We start from the raw sequence: 13650 nt of genomic DNA, 5'->3' as shown, positions 1-13650 counted from the left end.
TTTAGAAACTTAGCCTGTCAAAATGTAGCCATGAATCCCTGCAACGCTATGGAGTGAACAGCATTGCATTTGTCTTTGTTGCACTTCTGTACCATCCCTGCATAACAATGAAGAAAGACGTCTGATATTAACCTGCACACCTCCATGCATATCTCCATCAAACATTGTCTAAATGCTATACCCTCTGCACTGTGTTGTACTGTACACTGTACTGTAAACGGGCCATTTGTAATCATTGACGGTGGGATTACCAGTTCCAGAACACTGTGTTCGCACACACACACACTTTATGAGGTTCAAAGGATAATTCTGCCGGTCAGCAAGACAGCGTTGGCCTTCCAGCAGGCTAGCCAATACGACTCCGTTTTAGAAATCATCCTTCGAACCAAACGAAAGTAGATTAAAAAGCCTTGTTGTTGTTAAAACTGCAGTGTGGAACACAGAATACTTTGCTGGTGAAATAAGCTTTGTGGACCATTCACCTGCTGGTGTATTTTAACCTGAGAATGAACAATTGCGGTGTGTTCTGCCCATGCTAAAGCTTACCCCATACCGGATTGTGAACTTGGTGGTTAAGTGCGTGACTGGCCCCCCGGAAGGTTGCTGGTTCAAGCCCCTGGTGTAGCCGCGATAAGATCCTCACAGTTGTTAGGCCCTTCAGCAAGGCCCTGCTTAGTCTAATCAACTGTAAGTTGCCTTTGATGAAGGCGTCAGCTAATAACAAATTATTATTATTATTATTATTATTATTATTATTATTATTATTTTAGTGTACTATCCTGGGAGCACTGTACTATCACTGTACTCCAGAACAAAATGTCATATAAGTGCTGGCTATAAATGCTGCCAGAATTGCTTTGGGGTATTTCCATAATGATATACATCTCTATATTTCTTACATTTAAGGACACTCTGGCGCGATAAACGCATGCAACTTGTGTATTTATTGGTCATATCCACCATGCGTATTTTAGTTGAAAAATGCCTTTCGTCCCTTTCAATGCTTGTACTTATACAGTCATTCTAATGTCAGTTAAGGACCCTTTCGCATTTTGGAATTCTGCAGCAGCAACGATGAGACCACTGTTTTGACGTAGACTTAATGGCCATTGGGTAAAAGCGAAGGTTAGGCAAAGGCAGGATATTTAAAAGTATATATTGCTTTACGCAATCCCGCAAAAATAGTAGTAGGTAGTGAATGGTATTGGAAGAAAATTCAGTTTTCCATTTCTCCTTTTTGCTCTCCACGGATAAATTACAGGTGCCAAACTGTAAAATTTCATATTCGTGTGCGAGAACAAAACGCAGCATCGGAGCCTGGTCAGCTGGATAAGATCATAACCGAGATCGCCCATTTAAACCGCTGCAAATGTCCGATTTACGTTCACTGTTGTGCTTTGACAGGTTGCAATCGGTACGCGCACAGGGAGGCTTTTCGCCCAGGCGTGTTAGAGACTTTCCATAGTGTTGTTAACTTGCGGGCTCAAGTTCTTTGTTTGGGTTTTGTGTCAACGTCGCTGTCCGCAGGCGCGCACATTGCCTCTCACGTGAAAACACGGAAAGCTGTGCAGCGTGCTGGTCCATGTGACAAGACAGACGCGGGCGTCGCGCGCTTGCGGGCGTGCGATCAGAGCCCGCCGGATTAGCCGCGCGTTCCCAAGCAAGCGTGTTCCGCGCTAACGGTCACGTTGCAGGCGCCGTTCTGCTGTAATGTGCACGCGGAGTTGAGCTTCAGTGTCCGATCCTGCCTGTACACACACCCGCAAAAAAAAAAAAAAAAAAAACGACGACAGCAGACAACACAATAGTAACCTACAGCAGATCTACGACGTGGCCTGCCAGCGTTTTAGGATGTGATGGGTTGTGAATGTAAATGAAGCTATGCTGCAAGATGCTGATGCCAAACAGTGAGTTTCTTTATGATGGGACAGATTAAATTAAAACCAGAGCAAAGCACCAAGCAGCAGAAAAATAGTATCTGCTATCGCAAGTCAAGTAACACCTTTCTATACCGCAGTCTGGAGGTGTGTGTGCTTCCTCTTGTCAAAGTGATTTTGTGGAGATTTATCATTTGCATCACTTGGTCGTACCTTTGAGTGGGTCCTTGTTTTGAAAGCTTTGATAGCACGATTGCCAGCGTGCGTGTTGGGTTCGGTGTGGAAGAGCTTGCTACCTCTAGCTTCAGATCCTCGCAGCGGGACAGCAGTGGAAAAGTGCATGCTGGGTAGACGCACGCTTTGATCCACCTGCCCGTGTGTTTCCCGCAAATAAAAATAAAAAAGGGCTTTCAACACACATAACCACTTGGATGTGTGATTTCAGGTGAAGTCTGATCAGAGACCTGCTACATTAATTCAGTCTTAATATAGTCAGAAGATCAATATTAATGACATCTGAAGACTGGGCTGCCTTTTAATACCCACAAACTCGCAACCTCTGCCTGCTTCAATTTTACATATTTTTTATCGTCGCGTAAAAGGGGGAAGAAAACCGTTAACTTGTATTGCAAAACCCATGTTCTACCCAGAATGCACTGCGGAAGCCGTGGTTGACGGGAGCATACGCTCACACTGTATAGTCCGGCAGCCAAGATTCTTCGATATCTCCCTGACCGCGTAAAAAACCTGAATCTAGCTCATTAAAACCGAAAACTTGGATACTGATTAGTCACTGCTGTGAATAATTATACGCCTAATAACAAGGGATTAAAATGCATACAAGTAATTAACATAATCACTTCCATTTAATATCTGAAAGTCAACACAGCGAGTGTGTGGCTTTGGAAGCATTGCCAAGGTTGTTCCTGTGAAACAAAATTGGAGAAGTGTTTTTATTTTTTATTTATTTTTTTTAAAGATATTTTTTAGGCCTTTTTCAGCTTTATTAGACAGTATATAGTATAGAGAGACAGGAAGAACGGTCGGATTCAAACCGCCGACGTCGCGGCTCACAATGAGCATGTGGTCAGTGCTCTACAGGCTGCGCCACCGAGACACCCTATTTTTATTTTTTTACACATTTTTTCTTCTTCTTTTCGTGTCCTGCTGTATGCATGATCTCCCTGTGAATGTTGCCCACGATCAGAACCAGAACCTGTGCTGTGCAGCTCCTTGTGTTCGTGTGAGAATGCCGCAGACACGGCCGCAGATTCCCGCGGTTTAAACACCTGGCATTTCCCCAAATTGTTTCAACCCCCCTCCTGATTCAGCGGAGCGTCGTGTCGTCGTGGTTACAGATCGATAATCAGCGTAAATAGCGGAGTCTCGAGTGCCAGCAGGCCGGTTTGGCACAGGCACAATAGTAACACGCCATTTCCGCTGTAAATAGAGAGAGGTTGAAGATACAATGGGTCATTTCGGACTTCTAACGGTCAAGAGAGGAACAGCAGCAACTAAAGCCTTCAAACCACAACGCTGTTTATCCCTCTGTTGAAACGCAAATTGGCTGTGGCAGTTGGAACCAATTTTCCACCGACGAGGTTGAATTGTTGTACAGTCGTACAACGTTTCGGTACAGAGTCTCGGGCCGTCAACTGTATATTTTCAAACCCTGTAAGCACTGGCAGAGTGTGAGTGAACATCTCCGTGAGCCCTTTTCAGTGATAGGAAGGTATTGGTACGATGGTCTCGAGACAATGTTTTAACACGGAAAAGCGGAAGTGACTGGACCTCTTGGCTGCCGCCATTTTGTGAAATGCGTCTGCGTTTGCGAGGGTCGGGGGCGGGCAGGCAGTCCGGGGTCGACACGGCGCCGTCTCTCCCCGGACGGGCCCTTCTCGTTTCCGTGGATACCGCTGACGAGGAGCCGGGGGGCGGGTCTGTAGCCCCGCCTCCGTTGGCCCCGGATCAGACGTGGTCCCGTTCCCGACTCGTCCGTACATCGACGTTTAGGAACACGCCCTCGGCGCCAATATACCGACGTGAAAAGAGGCCCTGGGCGCTAAGTTCGGACGTATCGGCACGGACAGTTCCCCCAGAATTACAGATTCATCGGTAGGTTATAGAAACAGAAGCTGAAATCAGTGTGTTTATCACTGTGTAACGCGGCAATCGGTTACCAGTCTTTATTTGTGTGATACCAGTACAATAACAAATATTTCATCAAGTATTTTGTCTCCTGTGCTGTATATTGCGTATGGTTAACAACATGGCCTGGGTTATCTCCACCGGGGCTTTGACTGACTAGAATAGTAAGGACACAGTGCTGACCGTTGTTCATTGACTTTAAATGGGCTGGTATTGGGGCTACATTGGCTCAGGCAGTAAGAGCAGTCGTCTGGCGGTCGGAGGGTTGCCGGTTCGATCCCCCCCCCGGGCTGTGTCGAAGTGTCCCTGAGCAAGACATCTAACCCCCAAATGCTCCTGACGAGCTGGTTGGTGCCTTGCATGGCAGCCAATCACCGTTGGTTTGTGAATGGGTGAATGGCGCTATATAAATGCCAGCCATTTACCATTTACCTTTTAAAACAGACTCGCGTGTCGATAGGTGCTTACGGGACGTCTTCCACCAGAAAGATGCTTCAGTAGGTGAGGTTCTGGGGGGTTTTCAAGACCAGGCCTGATACGGTGCTAGATGCTACGCTTTTAGGTAAACTAAGCATTAGGTGCAGTGTAGGGATAGGGAAGGGTGAGCATTGCTGGGCTGAATGGCCTGTTCTGGCCGTTGTGTTGAGTTTCAGTGCTCTTTCACTCCTTCAAGTTTTAGGTCCTCGACCTTTTACGTTTTACCTTCATGCGGGCCGCAAAAAGCCCTCTCAGGCCTGCCTGGCTTCCTGGGCCGATATTAATATTAATTATATTATTATTATTATTAATATCCGATATTTGTCTGGCTGCGTTGGCCAGAGCCAACATTGAGCTGATTGGTTTGCGTGAATGTCTCTGCGTTCGTGGAAGAAGTTCACGAGCGCAGGTGTCACTTTGCGATGGAAAACTGGAACTCGTGTCATCCGGTATAATAAAACATCTCCGCTTTCTTTATTTATTACTGTGGCGATTATTAATGTGGGAAAACTTCACGAAAGCTACTGAGCAGCTCTGTACAGCTCTTGCTTTGGGAGTTTGGCTGGTAGAAATAAAAATAAACATTAAAAGCATTTCCCACTTTTCCCTTTACATTACCGCCTCACTGGAGCGAGTTTGTCCTGACGTCTCTTCCTGTAGAGTCAGCCGATGAGCTAGGCTGTTATCGGTCGACGCCGGCGCGTCCCTGCTAACGTCGCCCGGCTCTCGACGGCCGTGGAGTCCGTACGGAGAAGAGGGGGTTTCGCTCTGACTCTGTGAGCGGGGTTTTATTTTTTCGCGGTTTCTCCAGCGCGGCGCAGGAGCCAGAGTGAGGGGCCCCGTCCCGCGGCGCACGGTCAGGCCCCGTGACCCCTGACCTCTGGTCTTCAGGCGTCCCGAGGAGCTCGGGGCCGGGGGGGCGGGGGTTGGGCGGGCGGGGGGGGGGCTGCATTCCTCAGTGGGCAGAAGGAGGAAGGGAGAGGGCGGGGGTGTCTGTGCTGTGTTCACCGTTCTGGAACAATCTAGCCTCCGCTGGAGCGTTTTCCTTGTTGTGTTTACATCCCTAATCCTGTCTGCTGGCCCTGGCCCTGGCCCTGCCCCTGCCCCTGGCCCTGCCCCTGGGCTGAGGTCGATAATGCTGCCTCCTGCCCCACTCGCTCTCCCCACACAGACTTGCCTCGCTTTCAGCCCTGATTTCACACACCTTTACCCTCCTTCAGTGCGGGGACTATCTCTTCTGGAATTATTATTATTTAAGTTGCCCAAACTTTTTTATTAAAATGATATATATATATATATATATATATATATATTTTTTTTTTTAAGATTGCATTACCAGCCTTCTTGATCACAGGAAAGCTTCCCGCAGTTATACATGTGAAATTTGTGTTTGAAACACAAAGCTGGCTTTGAACAAACATTTTTCTTTTTTTCCCCCCCTTTCTTGGAACAGAAGGATCAATTCAGGATTTGTTGTTCTGAGAGAGGGAGGGAGTGTGCTTAACAGAGTGGGTTTACAGTTGATCAGACTAAGCAGAGCACAATCCTCCCCTGAAGCAATGCAGGGTTAAGGGCCCATCCGCTGTGCAGGTCTCATCGTGGCTACACTGGGGCTACACTGGCGCTTGAACCGCCGACCTTTGTGGGTCGTGTACTGTCCCTCGTCAGCACCCCACAGTCAAGGCTGGTTCTCGGCCCATCGATGGCCGCCTGGACACCTGTGCGTGCGCCGCCAGCGATGACACGTGGCTCGCCGCAGAGACTCGCACATTTTACAGATTCCATAATTCCAGCGCTCCCTTCTCTGTGTGCTCTGCGAGTGGGGAAAGACCTGAAACCAGCTCAAACAGGCGGCCATTTTGTCTGGCTCACCGTTAGGCCGACGTGGTTGGTTGAGCGGCGGGGTACGGGCGGGAGGTGAAAGGTGAAAGTTTTGAGTGGGCTTTGAAACGCGTTGCTAAGGCCATGTTTGGACGGCATCTGTATTTAAGGTAATCTGCAGGTAAAAATGGCCACGTTAAGATGTTTGAACAGTCTATTTCAGGGCAGAGCAGTGTATTATTAGGGGGTTTGAACACCTTGGGCCCTGCTTGTGGTTGGTACGTAATTTTAGTTCACAAGCTGCTTTCTGTCTCTCAGAATAGGCATACTGAATTAAAGTGGCAGGAAATAGTCCCCGTGTTGTATGTGCAAACAGAGTGTGATGGCAGGAAAGCAAGTCAACCTGGAGAGCAGTCCAGAGAATCTTTGTAACAGGAAATTGCACTTGAAATTCTGGTGACTGCTTTTCGGTTTATTTATTTACATAAAAAAAAAACGAAATCTCAAAAGCAGCCTTCGAACTGCATTTTCATTTGCCAGTATGCCCTTAAGAAAAAGCTACATTAAATGAAATAAAAAAAATGTAACCAAAAAAGTGAAACTGGCAGCCCAAACTCTAGCCCAGGGGTCGGCAACCCTGGTCCTGGAGAGCCGCAGGGTGTGCTGGCTTTCGTTGTTGCTTGGCATTAATTGATCAATGAAAGCCGTTGATTACACAGTTAACTCACCTCACCTGGTTTCTTGGGTCTGAATCGGTTGCTTATTTTAAGGTGGAGGCGAACGCCAGCACACCCTGCGGCTCTCCAGGACCAGGGTTGCCGACCCCTGCTCTAGCCTAACGTTGTGTACGAAATGTTGATTGTACTCTTCAAGGGTTCTGAATTTCTGTACGTTTACACCAGGACTCGAAACCGTACTGTCCTCTCAGGTCCGCTTTTGCACGTGTTCTTGTGTTTGATCTGCACTTTGTTGTACGTCGCTCTGGATGAGAGCGTCTGCCAAATGCCACGTGATGTAATGTAAAAAAATGTCCTGTACAAACACGCTTTCCTCGCCGTGCCTTTGTGTTCTGCCTGGCCTGCTCTGGGGCTGAGCTGATTGGACGGCCGTAATCTGCCCGGGTGGCAGCGGGCTAGAGCACACGCGCGGTTTAGCGCGGACATCGTGAAACCCCCGTCTGTATTCAGAGGGGGGGAGGGAGGGGTCGGGAGGAGATTATGGAGCGTTTGGGACTGAAAGAGGGTGGAACACGGTGACCAAACCGAGACGTCGAGGGACTCCGTGGGAACGTCGGCTCGGCAAACCTTGCGACGCGGCGTCCGTGTTCGTCGTCCCGAGTTGTGTAGCGCCTCGTTGATTTCAGGCCTCCCGTGTAGAGCCGGCGCGATCCTTTCCCCACATCTGGCCTTGTGAACGTTATCGACGTTTTGCGGAAGATAGCATCTTCAGAAACGCATCAAACATATTGCAGTAAGACCCGGTTTCGCAGAATTCCTCTATGACATACAGATCCCTTAAAATGACATTAATTGTATATTGTTCTTATGAATTATACATTAATTTACCTCTGAAACCTTACCAATACTTTTCATTTAAATTTTGTACTATTTTAAAAAGGAAACCTGTAGTGTAGTGGTTAAGGTAAATGACTGGGACACGCAAGGTCGGTGGTTCTAATCCAGGTGTAGCCACAATAAGATCCGCACAACCGTTGGGCCCTTCAGCAAGGCCCTTAACCCTGCATTGCTCCAGGGGGAGGATTGTCTCCTGCTTAGTGTCATCAACTGTACGTCGCTCTGGATAAGAGCGTCTGTCAAATGCCAATAATGTAATGTAATGGGAACATGTGGTACGTTAAGGTAAATTAAGGGACCTGGTTTGCTTGTGTGTGGTGTGGGAAACGGACAGTTGTGTGGGGTCCGTCGCCGTTTGAGACCCCAGACTGATCAGTTCACGGCTACAGTGGATCTCCCAACAATAACAAAACTGTCCTCATAATCTGTTTATTCTTTTTATTTTTCACACTTTTTAAAATTTCTCCTTTATGATGTACTTTCATCATTTCATCATTTCAGTTCATAATTGCGCATGAAGACATTTTCGACATAGGCCATAGGTGGCCTCTAATGGTTAAGGTACATGACTGGGACCTGGAAGGTTGATGGTTCAAACTCCGGGATGGGATCTGTCGGGCCCTTGAGCAAGGCCCCTAACCCCTACATTGCTCCCCCTGCTGTGTCTAATCAACTGTAAGTCGCTTTGGATTTCAAAAAAGAAGCTCAATGTTATGTAATAAATTGAACTCAGACATAAAGTTAACTTTAATCTTGGTCAGTGCTTCTCACCTCCATGTCCTGCGGGCTGCAGTGTCTGCAGGCATTTGCTTCAGTCGTGGGCTGCACCACCTGACTTCACAATTTTGCTCATTATCCGAACCAAGCAAGTGAAATGAAAAAAAATCCAAAGCCCGTGTCACACACACAGAGGCGCGTATTCCAAAGTAATCCTCATCTGGTATAAAGTGCGGAAAACCAGGAAGCTGACCGCTGCCTGTCACCCACTGCCGTAACGCGCTTTAAACCCGTCACGCAGCGCGTTAGTCCGAGAAGATCAGGTTTTCTTGGTAAAGCCGGCTTATTCGCGATTATTTGCGCACGCGTAAACGCGCCCATTTCTGCCGTCCTGAGCTTTTATCGCGTAATGCTATGACCGCATAGCATGGCCTCAGCTCTGTGGAGTTGCTTTGTGGAAGTGCGCCTCTCGATATCCGTGTCGTGACTGCCCCCTAGTGGTGGAATGAAATGCACTCCAGCTTTTACATAACATCCGATAGCGCTGTGCAGTCAAATCAGATGGATTTAATCCTGTGCCGTATCACATTCTAAGCTCACAATGCGCCGACATTAATTTGGGGAGTGGTGAATCAGAATGAATACGCCTTTAAGGCTGTAGAGACTTAATACTGGCCACTATCAGGCTGGGAATGCAACCATGGAAATGGAAGTTGACTTCTTCAGCGAAAAAAGAGATGCAGAAGAAGGGCCCTCACCTTTGACGGTGAGGCAGCCTGTAGTTTAGTGATAAAGGTACGTGACTGGGATCTGCAAGGTCAGTGGTTCGATCCCTGGTGTAGCGAAAATAACATCCGCACAGCTGTTGGGCCCTTGAGCAAGGCCCTTATCCCTGCATTGCTCCAGGGGAGGATTGTCTGCTTAGTCTAATCAACTGTACGTCGCTCTGGATAAGAGCTTCTGCCAAATGCCATTAATGTAATGTAATGTAATGGATACTGAAACTATTCTCTTTTTCTCTACCCCCCCCCCACCCACTTCTCAGTGCTGCCCCCATCTCGCAACACCCCCAGCCCCATCGACCCAGAGACCATCCAGGTCCCGGTGGGGTACGAACCGGACCCGGCCGATCTGGCCCTGTCCAGTGTCCCGGGCCAGGAGGTGTTCGACCCACGCAAGCGCAAGTTCTCCGCCGAGGAGCTGAAGCCACAGCCCATGATTAAGAAAGCCCGCAAAGTCTTTATCCCCGAGGACTTAAAGGTGAGCACACCAGTCACACACAACACAACACAACGCCACAAAACGCCACAACACAACACCACCACACAACACAACGCCACCACACAACACCACAACACAATAACAAAACACCACCACCACCACAAAACACCACAACACCACCACACCACACAACACCACAACACAACCCATCCCTCCCTCTCACACTCCCCATTCTACCTGTCCTCTCTGCACCGTCCTGACCAATTAAAAAAAGATCTGTTCACCTCGTCATCGTTTGACTTTTGCTGTCACACTGCCTCTCCCATTGGCTGACGAACAGGCTCTTAAGCACTGTGATTGGTCACCGGTGGCGCCGCTGTGTGTGTCTGAGATCAGGATTAAGGGATTGGGTGTTCTGTTTATCTTAATAAGAGTCAGTACTGGGCAGCTCCTCGGGGCTGATTTGGGATCACCATGGGAACGCATCGGTCACACCAGATCACTAAACTCGCGGCTAAAATGGCAGTTGTCAAGTTAGTTATTTAATGGTTATTACATTACATTACATTACATTATATTAATGCCATTTGGCAGAAGCTCTTATCCAGGGCGACATACAACAAAGTGCAAAGTGCTTACCCATAACCAGGGATAAGTGCGCTGAAAGACCCTAGAGGGAAGTACAATTTTGACTGCTACCTATATACTGCAACACGCAAAAATAAACTGCTTACCTAGCCAAACAAAACTATCAAAGGTATCATCCTAATACACAAACAAAAAACACAGGTAAAAGACAACAGTTAATGTTTATAGGTAGGGACGGGGAGAGGTGCTGCTTGAAGAGGTGCGTCTTCTGTCTGCACTCGAAAGTGGCAAGAGATTCTGCTGTTCTGACCTCCACGGGGAGTTCGTTCCACCACCGTGGAGCCAGAACAGACAGTAGTCGTGAGCGTGAGGTGGAAGTGCGGAGAGGGGAGGCGCCAGGCGGCCTGTGGCGGCCGAACGAAGAGGTCTGGCAGGGGTGTAGGGTCTTCACGATTTGCTTTGACGTTTAAATGAAAATTGTTACGTTATCATTTGTCGAAAACGATTGTTTTTGTGTTTTCCTCTGCAGGACGACAGGTACTGGGCGCGACGCCGGAAGAACAACGTGGCGGCGAAGCGTTCTCGGGACGCGCGTCGTCTGAAGGAGAACCAGATCGCCATCCGGGCGGGGTTCCTGGAGAAGGAGAACACGGCGCTCCGTCTGGAGGTGGCAGACCTGCGCAAGGAGCTGGGGCGCTGCAAAAATGTTCTGGCCAAATACGAGGCACGACACGGACCCCTGTGAACACCCCCAAAACCCCATCCCCATCCCCCCCCGCCTTTTCCGAATACGAGGCACGACAAGGGCCCCTGTGAACACCCCCATACCCCCCGCCTCTCGCTCCATCTGAAGGACAGTCCACCCTGCCCCATCTTCATTGACAATATCTCTTTCTAAATATATGTATAAATGTATTATACATGTGTGATATATGTTTATACATATGTGCGGGCGTCCCGCCCCTCAATTTTCTGAGCCCTCCAGACCCACTGCCGTGGTCCTCCACTTTATTTACACCTGTACGTTTGTTCTTTACGTGCATTTCTTCTGTACGTACGTTTGTTCTTTACGTGCATTTCTTCTGTCCGTACGTTTGTTCTTTACGTGCATTTCTTCTGTACGTACGTTTGTTCTTTACGTGCATTTCTTCTGTCCGTACGTTTGTTCTTTACGTGCATTTCTTCTGTACGTACGTTTGTTCTTTACGTGCATTTCTTCTGTACATACGTACGTTTCTTCTGTACGTGCGTTTGTTCTTTACGTACGTTTCTTCTGTACGTATCTTTCTTCTGTACATACGTTTGTTCTTTACGTCCATTTCTTCTGTAAGTACGTTTCTTCTTTATTTCCCATCCATGTGTTTTTCCGCTCAAAGGTAAAACCATATTGCTCCAACTCCTCCCGGGTCCGTTTATACTCTCCGTCAGGACCTGACTGAGAACCGTTAATACCCCCCCCACCCCACCTCTTCCTCACTTTCATTCAGTGCTGCTGTCCCCGCCCACAACCCTCACCTGTTCCCTCCTTACCTGCAGGGACTCGTTTACCCTTCTCATCGCCGTGGAAACGCCACCCTTCTCAAAACGGCAACCTCCATTTTTTTTTAAATTATCTTTTATTTGTTTGTCTTTACTTTACCCACCGACCACCAATCAGACTGCCTATGAAGCATTATCTTTTTGTTTAGCGGATCCTCTGATGTATGTTGTTGTTCATGTTGTGCTTTTTAGTTTTTGGTGATCGCTCGTCCTGGCCCTCTGTTCATGTTATAAAGTGCAGTGACATAACACAAGCCCCCCCCCCCCACTGCCCCGCCCGCCCCCCCCCCCCACTGTCCCAGGAGTAATCTCCCGCCATGCGCTTGAGTTTAGTGCTGTAACTAACCCCGCCCCCAGCCTATCGGATTGCTCCGGGATAGAACCAGTGTTTCTTTTCTGAACTGACTGAAGCAATAATCCTCTCCAAGCATATGCTACTGTACAACCATACACCCAGGTACTGTCCTGTGGATGTGGGCCCACCCCCACTCCTCTCCCCCCCCGGTCCTGCTCGCCTGTACCCAGGGCAGTTACGTGAACATGGTGGAAGATGCCCCCCCCCCCCCCTCTGAATCTTAAAATGGCTGTATGGGTCCCCCACCCCTTGTCCTAAATCTCTGCACTTTTGCGTGATCCACAATCAGACCTGGTGCAGTTGTGTGTCCTGTTGCGGTCACATCTATGTGATGTCTGCAGTGTCTATGGGTTGCTTTTAACCTTTTTTTTTTTTTTTTGGTTTTGTTATGTTTGGTAATACTCAATTGTTTCTTATTGCGAGAGTTATAATTATTAAGAAGTTTAAATGTTTCGCATGATTTCTGTTTAAATACACAAATCTAAAGCTTCAGTCCGTTTGCGAAGCTGTAAATCTGCCACCATTTTTTTTCCTGAGCATGATTATATAGCATTTCAACAAGTGTATAAATAATATATATATATTATATATATACATATTTATTTATATATATTTATATATATATATATATATATATATATATATATATATATATATATATATGTATATGAGACAGACTTTTTATTTCTAGCGAAAGTGTTTGCATTCTCAGATGGCAGTGTGATGAATGTATTAGATGTAAAAGGTTGGCTGGTGTTGTCCAATACTGTGGTTAGCCCAATGGATTTAGTAATGTTTACTACAGACCAAAAGATACAGTACATAGGTATATTGAATATACAGAGATTTAATGTTTATATGAAGCTATTCTAGAAGTTGTTTTTGTAAAGTATTTTTCCTATACAAATACTGACCATGTATTTTAAAAAGGTATAATAAAAACCAAGATAATCTATGTAAGTACAAGTATATATTCGCCTACTCCGATATGAGGTATGTATCTTGAAAGGTTTAGAATAAGCTTTGCAGATTATCTTCGCTCTGCGGAGAGACGGAGAGTTCCAGAAGGCTTGGCCTTAGGGCATTATTTCAGTCTCCTGTCTTCTCCCACCGATGTTCGTTTGAAACCACCAGGTCCCACTTCATCCCAGCAAACGCACAAGTTGTCCTCGCATTGTTACTGAAATGTTTTGTCGGTGTTGTAACATGGCCACAACATTGCAGCAGCGTTGTGATAGCGCTTCGTGTTGGTTGGGATGCCGTACCGAAGCTCGTCGACCAAGCGACACCGGCGATGAAACGTCGCCCCCCGTGAATTCCCCCCTCTTTCTTG

General features: G+C 47.4%; 1 protein-coding gene across 1 annotated transcript in view; it reads left to right on the top strand.

Annotated features, from left to right (window-relative positions):
* hlfa (HLF transcription factor, PAR bZIP family member a) overlaps positions 1-12915 on the top strand; it is a 17144-nt gene extending 4229 nt beyond the window's left edge. Inside the window, exons 3-4 of the mRNA XM_061224469.1 lie at positions 9660-9874; positions 10953-12915. Of these exons, the coding sequence (XP_061080453.1) occupies positions 9660-9874; positions 10953-11168 (431 nt within the window). The 3' untranslated portion in view covers positions 11169-12915. The remainder of the gene's footprint in view (positions 1-9659; positions 9875-10952) is intronic.
* Positions 12916-13650: the final 735 nt, after the last annotated feature.

This window comes from Conger conger, chromosome 16, assembly GCF_963514075.1.
Source record: "Conger conger chromosome 16, fConCon1.1, whole genome shotgun sequence".
NCBI lineage: Eukaryota > Metazoa > Chordata > Actinopteri > Anguilliformes > Congridae > Conger > Conger conger.
Note: the sequence above shows the minus strand (reverse complement) of the source record. Positions and strands in the feature narration are given on the sequence as shown.